Source organism: Eschscholzia californica, unplaced genomic scaffold (genome assembly GCF_041429995.1).
Source record: "Eschscholzia californica isolate CP2 unplaced genomic scaffold, dmEscCali1.0.p SCAF_4, whole genome shotgun sequence".
Taxonomy (NCBI): Eukaryota; Viridiplantae; Streptophyta; class Magnoliopsida; order Ranunculales; family Papaveraceae; genus Eschscholzia; species Eschscholzia californica.
Genome location: NW_028238461.1, coordinates 9,199,254 through 9,221,344, shown reverse-complemented (window position 1 = coordinate 9,221,344; position 22,091 = coordinate 9,199,254). Strand labels below are relative to the sequence as shown.

The 22,091-nt window shown below is 35.5% G+C and overlaps 2 protein-coding genes across 2 annotated transcripts; both read right to left on the bottom strand.

The window, feature by feature from the left end:
• Nucleotides 1-4,413: 4,413 nt before the first annotated feature.
• On the bottom strand, nucleotides 4,414-8,657 carry LOC147542384 (indole-3-acetic acid-amido synthetase GH3.17-like). Its single transcript, XM_086637154.1, has 4 exons — nucleotides 6,719-8,657; nucleotides 6,527-6,628; nucleotides 5,588-6,429; nucleotides 4,414-5,236 (listed from the first exon to the last, which is right to left on the bottom strand). Exons 1-4 carry the CDS (start codon nucleotides 7,009-7,011, stop codon nucleotides 4,647-4,649), a joined length of 1,827 nt encoding a protein of 608 aa, XP_086493280.1. The 5' UTR covers nucleotides 7,012-8,657; the 3' UTR covers nucleotides 4,414-4,646.
• Nucleotides 8,658-18,737: 10,080 nt separating this feature from the next.
• LOC147542383 (chalcone synthase-like) lies at nucleotides 18,738-20,713 on the bottom strand. Its single transcript, XM_086632531.1, has 2 exons — nucleotides 20,225-20,713; nucleotides 18,738-20,059 (listed from the first exon to the last, which is right to left on the bottom strand). Exons 1-2 carry the CDS (start codon nucleotides 20,400-20,402, stop codon nucleotides 19,056-19,058), a joined length of 1,182 nt encoding a protein of 393 aa, XP_086488657.1. The 5' UTR covers nucleotides 20,403-20,713; the 3' UTR covers nucleotides 18,738-19,055.
• Nucleotides 20,714-22,091: the final 1,378 nt, after the last annotated feature.

Genomic DNA, 22,091 nt, shown 5'->3' with positions numbered 1-22,091 from the left:
TTATCTTACTAATCTATCACCATTCTATATATATTATCTATTCTAACCTAATCTTATTTTTTTTTTTTTGATGAGAAAGCCTAATCTTATTTGATGGAGTATAAATATTTTTTCCTCTAATGGTCGAATCTTATTCATTAAGCAGTAAAAATGTGTTTCAACAAAAAGAAAAGCAGTATTGTGACTTGATCGAGTTGACATAGCCAACAAATAACAAAATTTGATGATAGACTATCTGTACTGTACACTCAAAGTTTAGTAGGAGCTAGAGAGAGTGGTTTTTGACTTCACATTCTGCAAGCGACTATATATTTTGCTTTTGTTTCCTCGCATAGATAAGTATTTATAATATAAGATTATTTTCCTTAAAGAGCATTTTCCTTAAGAGCATGCTCGTCATCGTGATCAAAATCTCATTTCGTTTAAAATGGTCTGAGCAGACATTGGTCAATTGGCCCATAAGAGTGTAAGAACCCTTTGAACTTTCCATGAACTAAGGTTGAAAAGAAAATTTATACACAACGTGGTTTGTGCTATACACACCGCAATAACTAACACACGACTCGGTTAACTTATCACTGTGAAAGCATTGTGTAAAGGGACATGTTACCATTTTTTTTATATACAATCACATTTTTTCTTTTAAATGGACTGCATTCTCACTCACATTTTTTTTCGGAAACGAAAAATCCTTTGCTGTGAGGGCATATAATAAATGGATTTCTCAAACAAAAATGGTGCATTTAAAATTTCCCAGCAAGAATCCTTGGCGTATACAAGATTTCCCAAAATGAAAAAAAAAGGCACTGGGGATTTTACAAACCCAATCCCTAGCTAAAGGCACCACAGCAAAAAAATACAAGTTTTACAAGAGAAAGAGACATCCAACCCCTCTAGTATTTCGAAATCAGTTGATTTTGATTTTTCTCTCTTTCTTCCCATTATCTTCATCTTTACCTTCACGCGCACTATCTTCATCTCCCTCACTGTTTTATCTTCCTCTCTTGTTTATCTTTTCTCCTCTACTTGTTTTCAAGAAAATGGTACTAGGGTCCAAGTTGGTGGAACAAGTCAACAAGTTTTCATTTGGGGGGGACAATAAAAAGGATACCAAGGTGCTTATGTAATTACCCCGTTTCTCCTTTAACTTCAAGGATTCATATACACTAAGACCGAAGTCTTACCCATTTATAGATGGAGCTTCGACATCAGCTAGGTCTAGAGGGAAACTGTGAGCATTACGTTCATGCATAACTTCCATACCAAGGTTAGCACGGTTGATGAATTAGCTATATATCCATGATTTGGCTATAGATATTGTAAGTCAAAATAGTTTAGCACCATAAGAATGTCAATTCATAAAAATAAAGTTACTAGGTCGCGATCGTATATGACCAACATGCATATATGTATACAAAGAATCTCAACCAAGCAGTCCTCCGTTGCAAAAGATCAACTGTTAGTATTTTTAATACTAATGACTAATGTGGACTAATATATGTATTAATTACATAATACATGTTATTTCACTTAAGGGTCCCAAAATGTGATCTAATTAATTTATACATTATGGACCACAAAATATCAGTTTGAAGTGTGGGGAGCGTATTAGCAATATGTCATGTGTAGAGCGCTCAAAAGTAATTATCAAAGAATAATGGGCTCTTTAATAATTACTTGGGTAACTGCTAGTAACTTCCTAGGCAGTTCCCATATTATTCAGAACAAATCCCTAAACCAGAGGAGATAATGGGACTACTGGTCCGCTGCTTTTACTTTTTCTTTTTTCAACTACTGTGACGAAAGAAAGCAAAGAAACTCAGCTTCTTGCGGGTCCCAATAAGTGGGTAACTAAGGTCTACTCGTCATGAGAGACGTGATTTTCCCAACTCTCATTTTTGAGAAATCAGAAACAACGTCCATTCTCAAGGTTTAGAAGATATTATCCAAAAATTAGGGTTAACAAGGAAATCTATTGTATCTTCAAGCTATGGATTCGGGTAAGTACCTAAAACCTTTTACATCTCTTTAATTCATCAAATAGAGATCTTGGTTTAATTCATTATTTGTGTTTTTATTATTTATATGCATGAGTAATGAATTTTCCATCATCAACTACTCTCTTAATTTTGAACCTAACTGTTCATTGAATTTGGAGAAAGCTAGCATGGATTTATAATGTCAAATACAACCAAACTAGTCTAGAACTCTCTTTTCAATTGTCTTTAAACATCAATACCCGCATATGGGGTACTCTACTTGACAACTTGTATATGTATAGGTTTTTTTCTTAGGACAAGTCATTTTCTCACCAAAAGATTTCTAACTCTTTTCTTCTTCTCCCTCCCTCACACACACACAAGACACACTTGATGGGACCCAAATAACTCCACCTAGAGAGAGAGAGAGTGAGTGTGTGAGAGCATACATATATCATATATGGATGTTAGGAAGCCTCCAAAATTTGAGTCAAGACAAGGACATTAATTTGGGTGTTGTCACTTTCTCTCATATAGCTCCCCACTTACCCTCATCATTTCTATAAATAGTAATATGTTTGATCTTTGAAAATATCATGGAAATAAATGGATAACATTGAGTATTCTTGAAATATCTTGCTTATATGATCAAGGTACTCCTTGTTTCACCACCATTCAAACGTATAGAGACTTGGACAAATTACTCTCACACAAAATGAGTGATGGTAGTAGACATATATAGATGCATGGTTTTGGGTTCCCATCAAGATCAGAGGATACTGATCAAATGTTTGGAATGAAACATTGGCATGTTCCTAAACAGTATTTGTTAGGCAACTAGCTAGATACTCCTCTATGTTATCAACAAACAATATACTACTAACATTATTTTGTACATGTAGTCTTCCTCCAGCTATAATGCATCTAATTGAAAATTCCGGACGTGAAAATTTCTTACGTCACAATGATCGATAAAAGTGAAAATCCAACATTTATTAATTATGTATCCAAGGATATACATAATGGTCTTTAAAATAGTTTCTACATAGTAGGGTGTATAAATTTGACCACTATCATGACATTTATGGTCATGTATCATTTTTATGATGTTTGTAAGATTATTAATATATGATGACTGATTGTCTATTGTACTCATGTAACTCGGTAATTTAAACTTTAGGAAATTAGTAAAGCCTTGTTTTCTTTGCTGCAATTAATTTCTAGCGATAAACTTTCAGAAACTTTGAGCTGACATTAAAGATGAATGTTCCGAACCCAATTCTTCCGCCTCTACTTGCTGAAAACCCTTCGCCCTCAACCAAACAATAGGAATCCATATAAGATTCAGTCGTAGCGCCAAAGACGAATAAGCATTTCAAAACTTCATATCGAGTTCTTTTCCATAAAGTTGGCTAGAAATGACTTTAAAAACGGACGGTCCGATGTGATTGCTACCTGTGGGCAATTACATTTAGTGTTTATCTCGCCTAGTCGCCTGCCTAAAATCCAGTAATATTGGCTTTGACTCATCGAACCCTCATCGACTTTTAGCCTCTTTTGATACACACTGAAACGATTCTCGACACCTCTTAAAATTCGAAACTCACCTATCTAAAAAAAAATGTAGTTTGAGTAATAGTATTTTTATTTTATGATATCTGTGGCATGCGAACAAATCAATTGTGAATACAGAATATCAAGAACTAAAGTGTCGGCCATATAAATATATATACATATAATCTGCAGGAAACTTAAATGAAAAATAAGAGTGTATAAGTAGTATATTTCTTGCACATATACTACTTATACACTCATAAAGTTGGTTAGTTAGTTAAGAGGGTATCGAGAACACCACATATTCGTTTTGTTTGTATAAATGCGAAACGGCATAGTAGGTAGCTGTGAACCTGTGACAAGATGGGGGCATATGAGGAATGTAATTTGTGATCGTGCAAAAACTAAAATCTGAAAATGACATTTCATATAGGGTGGGAAATTGCTAGTAGCTAGCTTTTTCAATCTCCCAATACCAAACTCGTGGCTTTACTCTCTCCTCTCCTTCCTCATGGCTGTCCTCTTTCATCTCATTAATACCATCATTTAGCTTTCTCTCTCATTACTTATATGAATTTGTTTCTACTCTAGATGTTGATATATTTGTTGTATTTGTACATCAATTCACAACTAAACGACAAAGAACGAAACAAAATACAATACTCCTCGTATAATATCATGGGGAATGTTAAAACTAATATGTACGTCTTTCCACTTAAGAAACCCGTGTCCGAACCTTTACCATTTCCCACAAAAAAAGTGATTAAAGAAACTTCATTTTATTTACCACTATTGAGATGAAATGAAGTATTTTCCTAAATAGACATAATTCCCACACATTATGATTTATGAACAAGATAAAAAGACTAACACCACCTCCTTTGAATAAACACAAACAAATATTAACTTCTTCAACAAACTAAGATGGCAGTTTGGTCATACATTCAGGAGAACCCTAAAATGGAAAAATAAAAGGAAAAGAAAAATGAAACAAGTTTTACAAATTCAAATTCTAACGGATTCCTGACCTACGTGCCACAATCTTCACCACTGCCACATACCACCTCGCCGGATTCCGGTGAAGACGTCGAAAAATACGACTGCCGTGGCAGATTATTTAGTTTCCATTCTGTAAGGTTTCCAAAAAGGTGTTTTCCTACTAAAGAAGTTCCCAGTTACCCTTGAGTCCAAAATCTTGATTGTTTCATCAGATTTGATGCATCTTGGTGTTTTATATTGATTCACAGAAGAACCTTGAGACACACAAAAGTCCATTAGAGCATCAAAAGTTCCATTTTTAACAACCCTTATCTCTAATGGCCCAATTGATTTATCTTTGCTCCTACATCTTCTATATACTGAATCAAGTGATTCTTCAACTTTTGAGCAACATTCTTCCATTACTGAATCATTTAGTTCATCGGGCAAATCGCCGTTTTCTCTCATTTTGAGCTCCCAGTAAAGTACATAGTGACCTGGGATTGATGAAGTATCAGCATAACTTGTGTACTCAGTTAAAAGACAACCTAATGGTTCAAGTATTAATTTTGCATTTGTTACAGCTTGTAGTAAATCTTCTTCATTTGTTTTGTCTGTGTCAATGCTTAAAACGACGTTTCGACGATGTATGAATTTGAATTGAGGGGCGTTGTTGTAGAAACCAGTCACCTTCAATATGTCTCCAACTCTGTACCTGTATAGCCCTGAAAAGATGGAAACATAGTGATTTTGCCATCCATGACATGAAAAATGTAAGTTCTTGAAAAATAACCACACGGGTATTCTGATGATAGTGACGCTATACTGGACGTACCCATTATAGAAAGATCGAAACAAAACAACATGAAAACAAAAATGCAAGTTCTTTCTGTGTGTCTAAGTTTGGAGCTTTAGTCGGGTACTTGGGGGAGGAAACAACACAACATGTGGGTATCATTTATGAGGGTAGAAGACTTTAAATTATGGCAACTCTTAGTGGAATTTAATAAAATAAGACAGAAGGGACTGAATAGAAATGTGAATCAGATCTGAGGAATGGAGAAAAAAAAACTTACCTGTCAAGGTGGTAACAATGATTTCGTAATAGTGACCGAGCTTCACTTCTGTAAGATCAACAGTTTCAATTTCTTCTTTCTCCTTCTCCAAACAATTCTGACCAGAAACTCCATTACATTGGTTTGATTCTTCATGGTTGTTTTCAACATGGAGGAATTCAAAGTAAGCCATGTTTGGGAGGAGAGTATAAGAGACATCAGACGGTTTACTTAATGGATCGAGATTGATCCCAAAGTAGCATTCTGATGAAGCATACATCGTCGATACTAGAGGAAGTCCGCCGCTGTAGAAATCAAGTGTGGGTATGTATTGAGCCATGGATCCTGTAACTATGACATCGACATACTTTGTTTTGGGCCAGAGCCTCTTAACTATCCCATCCCATGATCTCGTACTGCATTCTAGTTCGATTAAATCAGCTAAATCTGAATTCGGTTGCCTAAGAATGTCCATTACAGCGGCCCGGCAACTAGAATCCGTGATCCAAGAACTGACATTGCCTGTCCTTATGTTAGAACATAATTCTTTCCAATAATCTTCCAAGAATTTGATTGCTCGCAAGAAAGCAGATGCGAAAACTGCACCAACACGAAGAACCACATCTCTCTGGATCAAACCACAGAGTAACTGGCAATACATACTTTGTTTGCAATCTGTACACAAAATGGTCTCATCTGGACTTGTATAAATATTGAACTTATTGAAAGGCCTATTTCTGAAGTTACTACTCTTGTAGTAGCTAGTCAACACTGGACGTGCCATTAAACCAGACGGAGTGCTGATTTCTGGTTTGATAAACAGGAGATACATTCCTTTGCCTTGATCTAAACCATCTACGCACCTAAAATTTTAGACCCAAAAGGGGGAAAAGAGATAAGTGACGAATAAACTAATCTTGTGATTTTTAATATCACGGAAGAGAGATGTTAGTTACTCACTGGTTCATTACAGGTACTAAGAGATTATATAAGAAGGTCTTTCTATCCAAGTCTTCAGCAGTTGTTGGCATCATCTTTGATTGTCCACCTGAAGTTCCTGAACTGTACGAAGAACAAAAGCTTTTTTAGTTTGGGATCGAAATGTAGGAAACATTAAATGAAATGTCAAGAAATTCCTTATAACGATTATACCTAGTGAGGAGCTCTGTAATGGGTTGAGCTGATATGATACTAGATGGTTCACCATTGCCAATTCGCTCAATATAAGGCTTAACATCTTCATAATTCACGACAGGAACTTTTTTCTTGAACATCTCTTTGTTGTTGGCATCATCACCAAGATAGTCACGTAGATATTCTGTCTCAGCATTTTGTTTCAATATCTTCTCGAGTATCTGTTGCTGAATATACTCAGCATTAGTCGTCAGGTCTTCTAAAAGCTTCATACTACCTCCACTGTCATTAGGGTCACAACTTGGAAGCATCTTAAAAGCAAAAGAATTCTATAGATGGGAGACAAAAATGGGTAGTTTAAGAGAAAGTCACTGAACACAACAGATACTAAACTCTTATATCAGTTGAAAGATACAAGTACAGGATGCGTTTATGCAGATTCAGGATTCTGTTGAACTGAATAAAAAAAACATGAAGGATGCTCAGAAGACACAGAGAAAAATGTCTGAGAGGAACCAACTCCAACTAACTTAATGCCTCTTGCTCAGCTATCTCACTTTGTACCTCTATATTTAAACCACTCACTCGGGTATCTCTCTTTTTCTGCGAGTTTTCTGAATCGTGTTTCTGTTTTCTTGGTAGCTGCTAGTAAGAGAGAGTCAATGATTAAATAACAGATTATTGAGGAGATTTTGGGTAATGGTGTATTTCAAAGAAAACCAATTTAAAAAAAATTGAAGGAAATGTAGGGGAAATAGAAGCTATGGAGGTCCTACAACACGTGGCCTTGTCCCGAAATTGTAACTAGATTTCTCTTTGAGTCATAACGACATACTTTTCTCTTCTTTTTCTTCTAAAAGATAACAGTTTAGATGTCCCTTTTATCTTTTCTCTTGGATTCTGCTTTTCTATGGGTAAGAATATAATAAGTTGGTGAAAGTTCGGAGTAGAAAGATAAAGTCATAATATTAGACGGAAATTTATATTCGACATTGAATGTTAATAATGTGACTCGTGGTCTCGAAAAGTCTAGGCAAGTGGATAACAAATAAACAAGTACAAAAACTATAAAGAAGGAATCTAATGTAGGAACAAGACATTATAATCAAAATTAGCAATCACAGAGAAAGAGAAACACTAGTACAACCCGTGCAAGGAATAATAGCCGATCGTGTTCTAATAAGAAATATCATATCAAGGTTATGTTTCTCCTCCATACCTTATGCTTCCGGTTTGGCTAACTCTCCCCTTTAGCTAATTTTAGCAGCTGATTTGGTTAGGCATTAGACATATATAGTTACATGTCATGAAAAACAGCATTTACCTTAGTCACTCACAATATTGGCTTAGATACAGAAAGTATACTCAACCCACCTCCCGGGACGCCCGCGTGAACCGCTTGTGAGAGCTCTCTCTTCTCACATGTTCAGTCACGCGGAGAGAGAAATCCTTGTTTCTCTCGCAGGCAGTTCAAGTGGGAGTTGAAAGAGGCGGGTCATGTAGACTTAGAAAAGGGTAATGTGTGTTTGTTTTATAAGTATTCATAAGGGTATTAAACTCATCATCATCATATTCAGTCAGAGATTTCGACAAACAGTTATTGGGTAGTAATAATGCCAACCTTAGCTTAAGCAACTACCTCCTTAATTATGAAATAAGATATTAATATAAACATGGGTTGTCCTTAATAAGATGTCTTCTTGAAGAATCACAACAAATTAATCACTGAAAAATCCTTTTGAACTATATAAATAATATAATTATCAAAGACTAGTTAAGGCCCTAAAAATATTGTCAGCTCTAGTCAAATTGATCATCAAAAGCAATCTAAGTATCAAATTTTGATATAAAGAAGACATTTTTAAAAGTAAAATCAAAGTAATGAAGAGTTAAGCAAAGTGGGTAATCACAATTTTGTTTACTTGTTGTTTAGATGAAATGAACATGGTGAGAGATCAATTAATCAATCAATATAAGCAAGTTAAATAGCACAGAGAGAGAATCTGATGCAGGGAGATTTTCATGAGATATTCCAAGTATCTTGGATATCTTAAAATCTAGTTATTTTAGTAGCATAATATTTTTGTTAGTAGAAAATTATTATTTTTAGCAGTTTTATATTTTTAGGAAACCTTTTAGGTTTTAGATTCTAGTATTTTATTTTGTTTAGAAGTTGTTATTAGAATTTGATTAGGTTTAGGAAAGTAGTATTTTATTTATTAGAAATTGTTATTTGAGTTTGATTAGGTTAAGGAAACCCTAAGTCTATCTAAAGGGGGATCTAGGAGTTGTTTTATTCATTCAAGTTGATCAATAATATTCGGTATTTTAGTTTATTCTTATTAATTTCAGTTCTATAGTCTTTAGACGGAGTTCTAAGTCTTTTATTAGTTTTCCGCTGCGTCAGTTGGCATCAAGAGGGAGGTTTCTCCTGGCTTAATGGCAGAAGACGAAGCTAGAAACGCAAACCTCGACGGTGAACGAGGTAATGATGCTTTGTGGGTAAAAGTTGACGGTTTGAGTTATCAACTAAATCAGATGATGGAGATGATTAACAACCTGAATGTCAACATAAACCCTAGGCAACCTATTAACAGAAAACGTGTTGAGGGATTCGCCCACAACCAAGCTGTTAATGGAAACAAAGGCAGAGCACAACCACTTCAACAATATGCTGACAACCAAGAAAATAGAGGTAACTATTATCCTAACCAATTATATCCGCATAGATATTATGATGAATACAAAATCAAGGAAGAAATACCACTCTTCAATGGTTATTTGTCGGTCGAAGAGTTCCTTGATTGGCTACATGAGGTTGAGCGGCAAGTGAATATGTCATATACTGTTCCTGGTGAACAGATGGTAAACATTATTACTTGTAGACTGAAGGGAAGCGCTGCTGTTTGGTGGGATCAGTTACAACGTCAAAGAGTGGGGCAAGGAAGGGCTCCAATCCAGAATTGGTTGTCTATGAAAGAAAACCTGAGAGAGAGGTTCTTACCACCAGATTATCAACAACACTTGTTTATGACTTACCAGAACTGTAGACAAGGATTGCGTTCGGTGGGTGAGTACTATGAGGAGTTTTCAAAACTGGCTCAAAGAAACAATATGGAGAACATTATAGAATATGAAGATGTTGTAGCAAATCGATTTCTAAGCGGATTAAAATTTAGTTTGCGAGAAAAAGTGGGGATAGTTACAGTATGGAATATTCGGGAGGCGTACAACTTGGCCCTAAAAATTGAAGCTGAGGAACGGGAATATAGGAAGTTTGGATTTCGGAGGGAAGAACAACCTCACTTAACTATTAAAAAGGTAAAAACGACTCCCTTAGAGAATGTTGAACCACCACGAATTATCACCATAGACGATTCAAACAATATTGTTCATGAAGCAAAATCTGACGTTATTGTGTTCAAGGATAAGTCTCCTAAAATCAATTTACACAATAACATAATTATTTCTGAAGAAATTATTCAAAAAATTGAGTTAAAAGAAGTGGTTCAACCAATTGAGTCAAAGGAAGTTGTTCAGGAAATTGAGACAAAGGACGTTGTTCAAGAAGCTGAATCAAAGGAAGGTGAAAAACTTCGGAAGTCAGACATTAGTCCAATTGAAGTTCCTTCATACGAAGATCCGTTCTCAGAATTTTGCGAATCTCAAATTGTTTCACATGGATTGACAAGTAATTTTATTCGAAAGTCTTCATCGAAGTTCGTAATTTTCAATCACTATACTCATGATCTATACAAGTTTATTTTTGGAGTGAAAAGGGAGTTTGAATCACATCACAATTATAGTCAGAAAATTTTGTGTGACTTAAGAAAGTCTTCCGTCCAATCTGATAGCTTGGTGATTCCCATGCACAATTCACGACAAAGTTTTCTCATGGCTGTACCATTCAAGACAACCTTCCAATCAATCAGTAAACTCGAGGCGAGTTTCTTTGAAGTGGAGGAGACTGATGCAGGGAGATTTTCATGAGATATTCCAAGTATCTTGGATATCTTAAAATCTAGTTATTTTAGTAGCATAATATTTTTGTTAGTAGAAAATTATTATTTTTAGCAGTTTTATATTTTTAGGAAACCTTTTAGGTTTTAGATTCTAGTATTTTATTTTGTTTAGAAGTTGTTATTAGAATTTGATTAGGTTTAGGAAAGTAGTATTTTATTTATTAGAAATTGTTATTTGAGTTTGATTAGGTTAAGGAAACCCTAAGTCTATATAAAGGGGGATCTAGGAGTTGTTTTATTCATTCAAGTTGATCAATAATATTCGGTATTTTAGTTTATTCTTATTAATTTCAGTTCTATAGTCTTTAGACGGAGTTCTAAGGCTTTTATCAGTTTTTCCGCTGCGTCAGAATGAAAGACAGTAATTAGTTCTAAGACAAGTTAAAGTCAAATCTAACAGTATTAATATAATAGATTAAAAAGTGAACCTTAGCTTATAAAAATCAATAATAAGTTGATATTAGAACACAAGAAACGGGATTTGCTAGATTTGGTACTGCAGATTCTATGTTTAAAAAAGGGTTATTTCCCCAATAGCCCCTAACTTTGTGAGCAGCTTCCTGCCTAGCCCCTAACTTTATCAAAAATTCTCAGATGGCCCCTTTTTCCAGTTACCGTTATAACACCGTTAAACAGTCATAAACTCTATCTCTTACATCTCTTCCTCTCTCTCTCTCTGCCACCTCATCGTCTTCTCCAGCGAAGGTCGCCGACTGGCCAATTTCCGGCCGACGACCTTCAAACATTAAAAAAATAATAATTCTTCACCCATTAGTACAAATACATGGAAGAAATTGATGTGGTCAAGTATAAAGGTGACAGACGACAACGGGCAAAACCGAAGCTACAAGTGTTGGAATTGAACGAAATTTTGAGAGATGGTGCGAAATAATCTTCCGCTGATTCGGTGTGGCTTCGCCACAACGGGCCCACTTTGAATGTCAAATTTCATCGTTTAGGTCCTCAAAATGGACTATAGTAATTTTTTTTAACTATTTTTAGTAAGTGTTTTTAGTTTAGGTACTATCTTATTTTCTTGAGATTTTAGTGTTTTTTTTTTTTTTAGGAGTTGCTATTTGAATTCGATTAGGTTAATGAAACCCTAGGGCTATTTAAAGGGAGACGTAGGAGTTGTTCTATTCATTCAATTTAATCAATAAAGTTCAGTATTTTAATTAATTCTTCTTAGTTTCGGTTCTATAGTCTTTAGACAAAGATCTAAGGTTCTTTTAGATATTCCGTTGTGTCAGATAAGTTTTTTATTCTTCAAATGCAAAACGAACCACTATTTTATAGAAAGAGTTATGATGGTTTTTATGAAAAGTGCAGAAACAATCTTTAAAATTGACTACTACGGAATTTAGCTAGACACTTCCATTTGTTTCTGCATTAAAGATAATGTTATTGGCATTTCTAAAATCTTCTAGTGTATCTAGGGTCTTGCATGTTTGTCTAAATACTATGTACTGTCCATTAGTAAGCCAAATAGTCTATTCTAGTGGGGAGGTTGTTCCAACTTTTAAAATAGTGAGTAGTAATTTGTTTTAGAGCACATCATATTTTTTTGAATAAAAGAATATTGAAAGTCATGTGGAGTGGTGATTTAAACTTTTATTTCTCAGTTGTATTCTTTTCTCTTTCGAGAAAGCGACTGCGATCTACGTTAGTCGTAACAAGACATTGAATTAAACTTTTATTTCTCATTTGTATTATCTTTCTCTCTTCCCCGTTTCCTAACACTGGTTTTATGCAATTGGAACGGGTTTGTGTCGATGGTGTCATTGGGCCCATGTTTTCCGGACCAAAGATAGTAATCCTTGCGGCCTTGCCTACCCTATTGATTATTGATTACAAAAAACCCGTTTTAAGGTGTCGGGTCGGGCATTTATCAAATGGGTCTTATTCTGTCATGTTGACCATTGACTGTACAGATGTCGGGCCCGGTTGATCTGACGCATTGACCTCCTGAGTTGCACGACCGTCCAGTCAGAACACTAATTTGCTCACCTGTATTTAAAACCAATCAATAATAACAACTATTATTTATTATTATAATACTACAATTATTGAAAGTCAAAGCATTTTTTAAATTACTTAAGACTAATTCTTTAACCTTAATCGAGATTAACACATGGATTCCATATCTAAGCTAGACTAACTAATTCAAGGTAGTTAGATAAATAGGCAACAAATAATGCCTAGGGGGTAGTAGTTAATCAGGCATTATGTCGAGACCAATAGTAGCTTCATTTTAATTATTATTTGGTCTGGTAAATTTTTATTCAATCGCAGACTCACAGGTTAATTATATTGGCTGACTAACTGAAATCACGATTCTATTGTGTTTACCATGTACTCCACCAACTAAGAGATAATAACAGTGATTTTAAGGATTCGATAAAATTAAAATATATACAATATTATATAATGTAATATATATATACACGTATTATTTTAATGTTTATATACATCAAGTTGGGAAATATTATAAGCCACCCACATGAGCCAAATGTAGATGTAATGTGTATGTTCTTTTGTGTGCACAATCAAATTTAGTTAGCTCTTGATTAATAAAGAAATCGATTTTGGGGAGGAGATAAGGTTGAGGTATATAAATATGAGAGATTATATTTCGGCCGAGCTCACGAGGAAGAAGAGATTTTTCAGATCTGAAGCCGCGTACTTTCTCTCTCCCTCTCTCTCTCTCTCTCTATATATATATATATATATTTCTCTAGGTCTCTATCTTGTAGTATCTAAATGTTTGTTGAAGAAGGAGCACATGAGGATCTTTGAATTATCATAAAAGAGAAGCTTAAGAAGAGGTAGTTATTCCATGACATCCTATTTTCACATGCTAATCATTAATAATTCTTTAGACAATTATGTGGTCCTCACTCCGTGATAATAACCAATAATTTTATTTAAAATTTCATCCTTAATGTGATCTGGATTTTGACTTTGACCCACCACCATTTCCCGTCTTTACAGCCTACCAACCCTTGGGTGTATCTGGAAGGTGCTTTTAACACTTTGGGTACACGGGAAGCGTCTCCTTCCTTCACAAACCCCTTTTCAAATTTGTCAAGAGGAAGACGCCTTTAACACTTACCAGAGTGCCTTTAAAATTGAGCTCTGTTTCTATGGTGTTGTTGTTTAGGTCCAAGTCAATTACAATTTGATTAGTTTGAGCCTTTCCATAAGCCCAAAATCAATGTATTTTGTAGGCAATGAATCAAACCCAAGCCCAACAAGTAAGCTATATGGGTTTGGGCAGAGCAATTTCAGTGATGCCCATGAAACTTTCCATCATTGCTGAATGATTCATAAAGTTGAGTCTAGCATGTATTGTCAAGGTTAGGATACTAGTGGATACTGTACCTCTAGACTTGTCCAATTGAGCCACTCTATGTCAAAAGAGGTGAATTGCACCTACAAAGTCCTATTTGTTTTCATATGATAAAGATATACTAAAAAAAAATAATGGGAGATTTGATAGGCCCCCCATTTTTTTTTTTTTTGTTAAAAAGACCCCTCCTATAAAGGCTCCTCCAAATCTCCCATTTTGGTTAGAAGGGCCCTGCAGAAAAAGACAATCTTCCTTTTCTAGTTTGACCTAACGGTAAAGTTAACGTCGCTAGGTAAAAAATATTCAAACCAAGAAAAAGTCCCTTGACCAATCAAAAGGCCCACCCCTCTTTCATCTTCATCGATCATAATCTCTGTTTCATCGTCTTCTTCTTCAGTTTATCTTCTATCTCTCTATAAAATCAATCACATTTATCACTACCGCTATTTTCATCTTCATCTCTCCCTCATTCTCTCTCTGTTTTTCTCTTGTTATCTCTTTCTCCCTCTTATCATCTTCATCTCTTCCTCTTTCATCTTCCTCATAACCTTAGGTTTGGTAATTTTCGATTTTTTGAAATTACATTGTTTGAATACTTGCATCCACTGGTTAGCAACACAAGCAAGAAGATTTGCGGACCTTATTTGGAAGCATTTCGTCTGGAGGCGGGTGAAAATCAAGAGAAGAAGAAAATCCCCAAGTGAACTTTCAGGTAGCACCCTACCGATAACCTACTGGTGGCAAATACGATAGGCTCGAGCTGTAAATGTTGCATAATTCACCCTGAGCCCACTAAAAATTGGGCCAGTAGCACCAATAGCTCTGTTTCATTTTCTTCTTCTTCTTCAGTTTATCTTCTCTCTATCTTACTCTATATCTCTCTCTAAAATCTATCACTTCTATGACTATTTTCATCCTTATCTCTCCATCATTCTCTCTCGGTTTTTCTCTCGTTCTCTCTCCCTCTTTTCATCTTCATCTCTTCCTCTTTCATTTTCCTCAAACACTAGGTTTAGTTTTTTGAAAGTTTGGTTATCACCAAAGTGGAAGAAGAGGAATGTTCAGGGATTTGAGTTTTGGAGAGATTTAGGTTGAGGCATGTAGATTGATAATGTAAGTGATATACACCCTTAAAGTGGGTATTTTAAACCACTGCATAGGGGCCCTTTAACCAAACAAGCTCAATGACTCTTTACCAAGTCAATAAATTAACGAGGAGGCCTTTTAACAAAAATAAGAGGGCCCTATAAAATTTCCCAAAAATGTTTCATTTTTAAGTTAAAATTTTTGGGATGAGTACAATCTGTAAATTGTGTTGAACTTTGACTTAATAAAATTTAAATTTTTTATAGAATGACCCTATTTTTTTTAATTTAATAGGCACAACTAGCTAGAGGAGTGGAAGTCCGACTAGTTAAATTGAAATTTTGTATAATGTACCATGTACCTTTTAGCATTTCCAATGCGACGCTCAATCTTAAATTCAGAGCCGCACATGGTTTCTAGAGTTTTTTTCTTAAAAACTCTCTTCAATCAACACTCTATTTAGATTTGTAAGATGACATGTCGAGGCTGAAATAGAGATATCTCAAGAGGACTATCTATTTTTAGAGTGTCCTTTTAAGATATCTCCAATTGTCCAACTCATCAATATTTGATTTTTCAACCAATAGAAATCGACCTTCTATATTATATATAATAATTAATTATTTATTAACAAGAATAACTATGTCACGTAAGTAAATAAGATAAGTTTAGAGTTTTGCATTGATGACAAAAAAATTGAGAATCTCTATTTTCGCCACCTAGGAGTGAGAATCTCAATTGGAACCTGACACTAGGACGAATAGAGATTTCTTTGAGTTTTGCATTAGAGATCTCTTAAAAGGCAGGCCTGTTATAAAAATCACTATTAGGTAAGCAAAACATTTAATGAATTAGTGAATGATTTTCCTGACATAACTAAATATGAGACATTTTTCAACAACAAAAGTTAACTACCAAACATATTTGAGTGATTTTTTTTTTCTTGTTTTGGAGAGAAAATTTAATATGAGACAAATAGTTAGACTTTTACTTAATAAAAACCCAAAGAATTTTTTTTTGATGAAGAGAAGATACATCAAAACACTAGCTAGAGCATGAAATTAACTTTTAGAGATTGTGCCATGTGCGTTCTGCCGGTTTTTCCTGCTCCATCTGGCCAACGAGTCAGCCATCTTGTTATTCTGTCTCGCAGTGTAAGAGAAGATGATGTTTGTGAAGTTATCTTTGAAGTTGAGGATGTCTTCAATTTGCTTACCTGATTGCCATTAAACTAATATACTAGAGTCTTGGAGATGCCTAATCACATTGATATTATCGTTCTCAATGTGGAGATGATCAATTGTTATAACTAAAAGTCGCGGAAGCTATCGAACCTATCCTAGAAATTGATCCGATTATGAAGATTAATCTAAAAGCTAAGTCAAAACCAAATATGCGAACAGAATTTAACGAGGTTCGGCTTTAAAGCCTACGTCCTCGGGCGAACAAGAAATCTTTATTGAAGGATAGATGAAGACGACTAACACAACCCGCAAGTTCGTCCCAAGATGGTACCGCATAGAAATTAACCTTCTATACTAGATCTTCGACGACCGAGAAATTAAACACCGCTCAAAACTATGAACCAAATTTCTCTCTTACTTGCTCTCTCTCTCTAGCTTTTTTGTCTGCTTTAAAAGTTGATTTCATTATCTTAGTTGGGGTAGCTTTGATTCTGATAATAACCTGCATAGGTGTTTGAGACTGCAAGGAGAAGCATTTCTCACACTTGCCTTCTAAATAAACCATAAACTTTTAGCATAAAGGTTAATTAAATAATCATCAAGGTACTTCCAGTTAAGAATCCAATCCTTGTGGTTGGTGATATTACCTGTCAGTATTTTGAAGTAAAACCAAATTGGTCTAGCGTAACAACAATGTAGTAAAGCATGATTAATAGTTTCGTTCTGGTTGCAATATGGACAAATATAGGAGTTACTAATAAATTTACCAATCTTTCCTCGCATCGGTAGACTGTTTGTACAACATTTCTATAGAAAAACAACAAGGCTACACAACCCGCCTCTAGGGATTTCCACTTGAACCGCATGTGAGAGAAACAAGAGTTTCTCTATCATCTCACATGTTTAGTCACGTGGAGAGAGAAATTAGAATTTCTCTCACATGCGGTTCAAGTGGGAGTCCCTGGAGGCGGGCTGAGCATACTTTTTGATAGAAAAAACTTCATTTTAGGGTCATGTTGATATTCTAGATGAAATTCCAATTAACACCATCATTTTGGTTAATATTCCTTGTAATCCTTAAATTATGGTACATGGAACTGATAGTGTAGTTACCTAGATTTCATTAACGACCATCTTACCGTGCCCTCGTTGTTTTCCTGCAGGTGAATACTTAGAATGACATTAACAATATCAATAGTAAAACACTGATTAATTAAATTTATGTTCCACGTGTTACTGTATATGAGTTGGGCCACCTGATTAAGGTTGACGTTCCTGATGTTAGGAATAGGTGGAGGATGATCAGGAATCCAATAATCATGCCAGATAACAATGTGAGTGCCCTGATTAACATCGCAGAAGATTAAGCTTGAAACCTGGTTAAAGTGTTGCAAATGGATTTCCAAATCCAAGAGTGATTAGATTTGGGACTGGAGGGTTTTGACTCTTTCGGAAAGTACTCGACTTTAAACAATTTCGCTCAAAGGGGCTGAGGGTTCTTAATCTTGCACCAAGCAAGCTTGCCTAGAAAAGCTTAGCTGTTAAGATGAGAAAGGCGGAATCATATTCCCCCAAATTGGCGCGGAAGGCAAATGGAGGACCAGTTAATAGTATAGATGGTTTTGAATTTTCCCCACCAGAAGGACCTTTGGAGGATCTTAATTTTGTTGCTTATTCCTTTGGGAAGGGCGAAACACTGCATTTGGTACCAGAGAACAACCGTTGCAATTGTGGAGATAACCACATAACGACCAACTAGGAATAAGAAATTTGTTTGTTGGAAAATTTATTCTAAATCTGAGATAGGAGGGAGGAGAAAGCTTGTTTTTTGTTAGCACCAATGAAGCGGTTGGTTCCCACATACTTGCCAAGAGAAGAGGATTGCCGAACTTTGAGATTGTAGATGATCATCCTTTTGAATTTAGAATGAGAGTTTTTGGAGAAAAAGATAGTGGATTTAGCGTAATTTATCATTTGGTCAGAAGCATCACTAAAAGTTTTGAGGATCTGTTTGAGGTTGTAAACGTTCTCTAGTGTGTTCTGACCGAAGATGATGCAGTCGTCAGCAAAAAACTTAAGTATTCCAATAAATATGAATTACACAATGACGAAGAATATTTGAATATATATTTTGTAGAGGACCTATAAATGCCATTAAGTTTAGTAACATATCTAACCATTTGACTTTTTTAATGGGGAAAATTTAAGAATTTCTTTTTTACTTTTTTACCAAAAAGAAAAGAAATTGTGATTGTAAGGGGAGTTTAACTCGCCTTAACTTACTTATCTATCGGGTTAAAGTTGTATTTGAAAATATTCACATCTTGTTGGTCTAAGAAGATGACTCAATTATATATACGTATTAACAGTAAAAAAAAAATGTAACGATATAAAGATTAAAACAATAACAACAAAGATATATAATTACTCAAATAAATTTGAATTTCTGAAGTGATAAACTTACCCAACTTAAAAGGGAACAAATAATACTAACTAGGATAATATAGACTTCCAAAAGACAAAGGAGAGTGAAAAGACCCTTTCCTTTTATTCACCAGTCACCACACCATTACACCATTAACTTTTAAAACAAACACATCACATGAAATAGCAAACACCCATAAATATATCATTTTTTACCCCCATCAACCCCAACCTTCACATTTCAGCTAGAGTTTTTTGTTCTTTTACTCCGATTCATAACCGACTCAAAATCACTGAGTTGTAACAGTAGGAACACTGTGAAGCACCACGGTTTCGACGGTCAGACCTGGTCCGAACCCGAATAAGACACCCCATTCTAACCCTTCACCAGTAGTTGACTTTCCTTCCTCAATTGACTTCTTTCTCATTTCATCAAGAATAAAAAGCACACAAGCACTTGACATGTTTCCATACTCACTTAAAACGGTCCGTGTCGCTTTGAGTTTCTCTTCCTTGAGACCGAGTTTAAGTTCAACCTGGTCAAGAATCGCTGGACCGCCAGGGTGAGCGATCCAAAACAGTGAGTTCCAATCCTTTATACCAATTGGAGCAAAGGCTTCGTCTAAACTTTTTTCGATATTTTTCGAGATCAACCCGGGCACGTCTTTCAATAGATGAAAAGTGAGACCTACTTCACGTAAATGTCCATCGATAGCACCGTGTGAGTCAGGGAGAATCGTCTGAGCTGCCGACACAATTTCAAAAAGTGGGCGTTCTATGGAAACATCAGGGTCGGCCCCGATAATCAAAGCACCTGCACCATCACCAAAAAGTGCTTGACCCACAAGTGAGTCCAAGTGAGAATCATTTGGTCCACGGAAAGTAACAGCTGTGATTTCAGAACAAACGACGAGTACACGGGCTCCAGCGGTGTTCTCGGCTAAGTCTTTGGCTAAACGAAGAACGGTACCACCAGCAAAACAACCTTGTTGATACATCATCAAACGTTTAACCGAGGGTCGAAGACCAAGGAGTTTACTAAGTTGGTAATCGGCACCAGGCATATCAACTCCTGATGTGGTACAAACGACTAGGTGAGTGATCTTTGACTTAGGTTGACCCCATTCTTTAATGGCTTTTGTGGCAGCTTCTTTTCCTAGCTTGGGTACTTCAACAACAACCATATCTTGACGTGCATCTAAGGATGGTGCCATAAATTCACACGTGTTTGGATTCTCCTTCAAAATTTCCTCTGTTATGTGCATATATCGCTTCCTTATATTTGATTTCTCGCCTGTAAATTTCGTCAGACGGAATATAATATTACACAAAAAATACCAAAATTTATTTATAATAATCAAATGATAGTAGTTAAATTTTGTATTATATAATGCATATGACCGAGACGATAAATAACTACACAATTTTACAAAAAGAAGAGGCATAAATATATACGTACACATTCTTTTGAATTTTTCTTTGAGATCGGTCATGTGTTCGCTGTTGGTGATACGGAAGTAGTAGTCAGGGTAATCGGCTTGGTAGACGCAGTTCGCAGGGGTAGCCGTCCCGATGGCAAGAACATTGGCTGGTCCATGAGCTCTTTGAGCATCCCTGATTTCTTGAACTGATACCATTTTCACTCACTAAACTAGTACTAACTACTTGTTTAGTGATTGTTTGTTTTTTAGGGGTAGAAGGAAAAGAATAGTGAAATGAGAGTAGTGAAAAAAAGTGAAAGAGAAAATGTGAACTTTATATGAGAGAGTTAGGTTGGACGAACGGCTAGATGTGTGACTACTTGTAAATTAGGGAATGTTGGTTGACCAAGCGGTAGATATTTATCCACGTCTGCCCCATTCTCTCTCTCTCTCTCTGGTCTGTTTCATTGTAGTAATGTTGTATGAATTGAGGAGTGAGTGTTGGACTAGTGTCACTCAAGTGGTGTGTGATGTGTTAATTGTTTTGGACCCTTAAAAGGTAGGTAGGTAGGTAGGTCGCAACTCGCAAGGTAGAGAGACCAATAGGCCTCCTTTGTTGTTTATTTCCATTCATATACATGTTGTTTTGGACCCTTAAGAGGTTATGTTATATGACTTGCACATTATAAGTTTAAATCTCTTAACTAATAAACTATACCCGAAATTAGTTTTTGGTCCAAAAAGTTATCTCTTAATAAGAAAAAAAATTCACGCCCGAAACAAAAAGGAAACATCAAATATCATGTTTGGAGCTGACATGCTAAGTCAAGTTAGGTTTTGATGTGCTTATGCACATCTCGAAGAGTAAAATGTAAATTTCATGAATGTACGTGATTTTGGGTCGGGTTTACATGAATGTAAAGAGCGCATGGGTGGTGTCAAATGTACAAGGACTTGGCAGCTTATGGGAGACGAAAAAGGTTAAGTTACGTCCTTTTTATCTGGGATCCAACACAGTGCAGAAACTCGTGCATAATACATTTTGAAATATCTTGTACGAAACATCAAATATCATGTTTGGAGCTGACATGCTAAGTCAAGTTAGGTTTTGATGTGCTTATGCACATCTCGAAGAGTAAAATGTAAATTTCATGAATGTACGTGATTTTGGGTCGGGTTTACATGAATGTAAAGAGCGCATGGGTGGTGTCAAATGTACAACGACTTGGCAGCTTATGGCAGACGAAAAAGGTTAAGTTACGTACAAGATATTTCAAAATGTATTATGCACGAGTTTCTGCACTGTGTTGAATCCCAGATGAAAAGGACGAACATTTGGAAATATACTTGTGCATAGATTATGTATTGGAAATTTACCTTGTTTGTAGAAATACGGCGTCTTGCATTGTGAATTATGTGATATGCAAGGGCAAACATGTTGTTGTACAATTTTTTATGTACCAGAACTAACAATTTTTCTGACACAAAAGTATGATGATGTCACTTTTTGTCAGTTCAACCTGATTTTTCAGACTTTTCATTTATTATTTTTCGGACTCAAATTTCTCTCTTACTGACCATACTTTTTAGACCTTTTGTAGAAACCCCTAAAAATTATATAGGGTTAATCGCTACGAAATTATATCAAGTAAATATGGTAACCTTTTTTTTGAGAGTTGGTAGCCATAATCCTATAGTTTGTGCAAGTAGATTAGCAAGATGCAAATTGTATGAGACGACTTCAAATGGGACAAAGGAGTCGTGTACACACATAGATTGGAAAGTATTGACATCAACCGTTCCAATCAAGCATCACCTACCAAAAATAAACTTAAATTTGCTTTAGCAACCATGGTGGTAGTTAGGCGTGTGGCCTTTATTTTTAGTACTTACCCAAAGATGTAG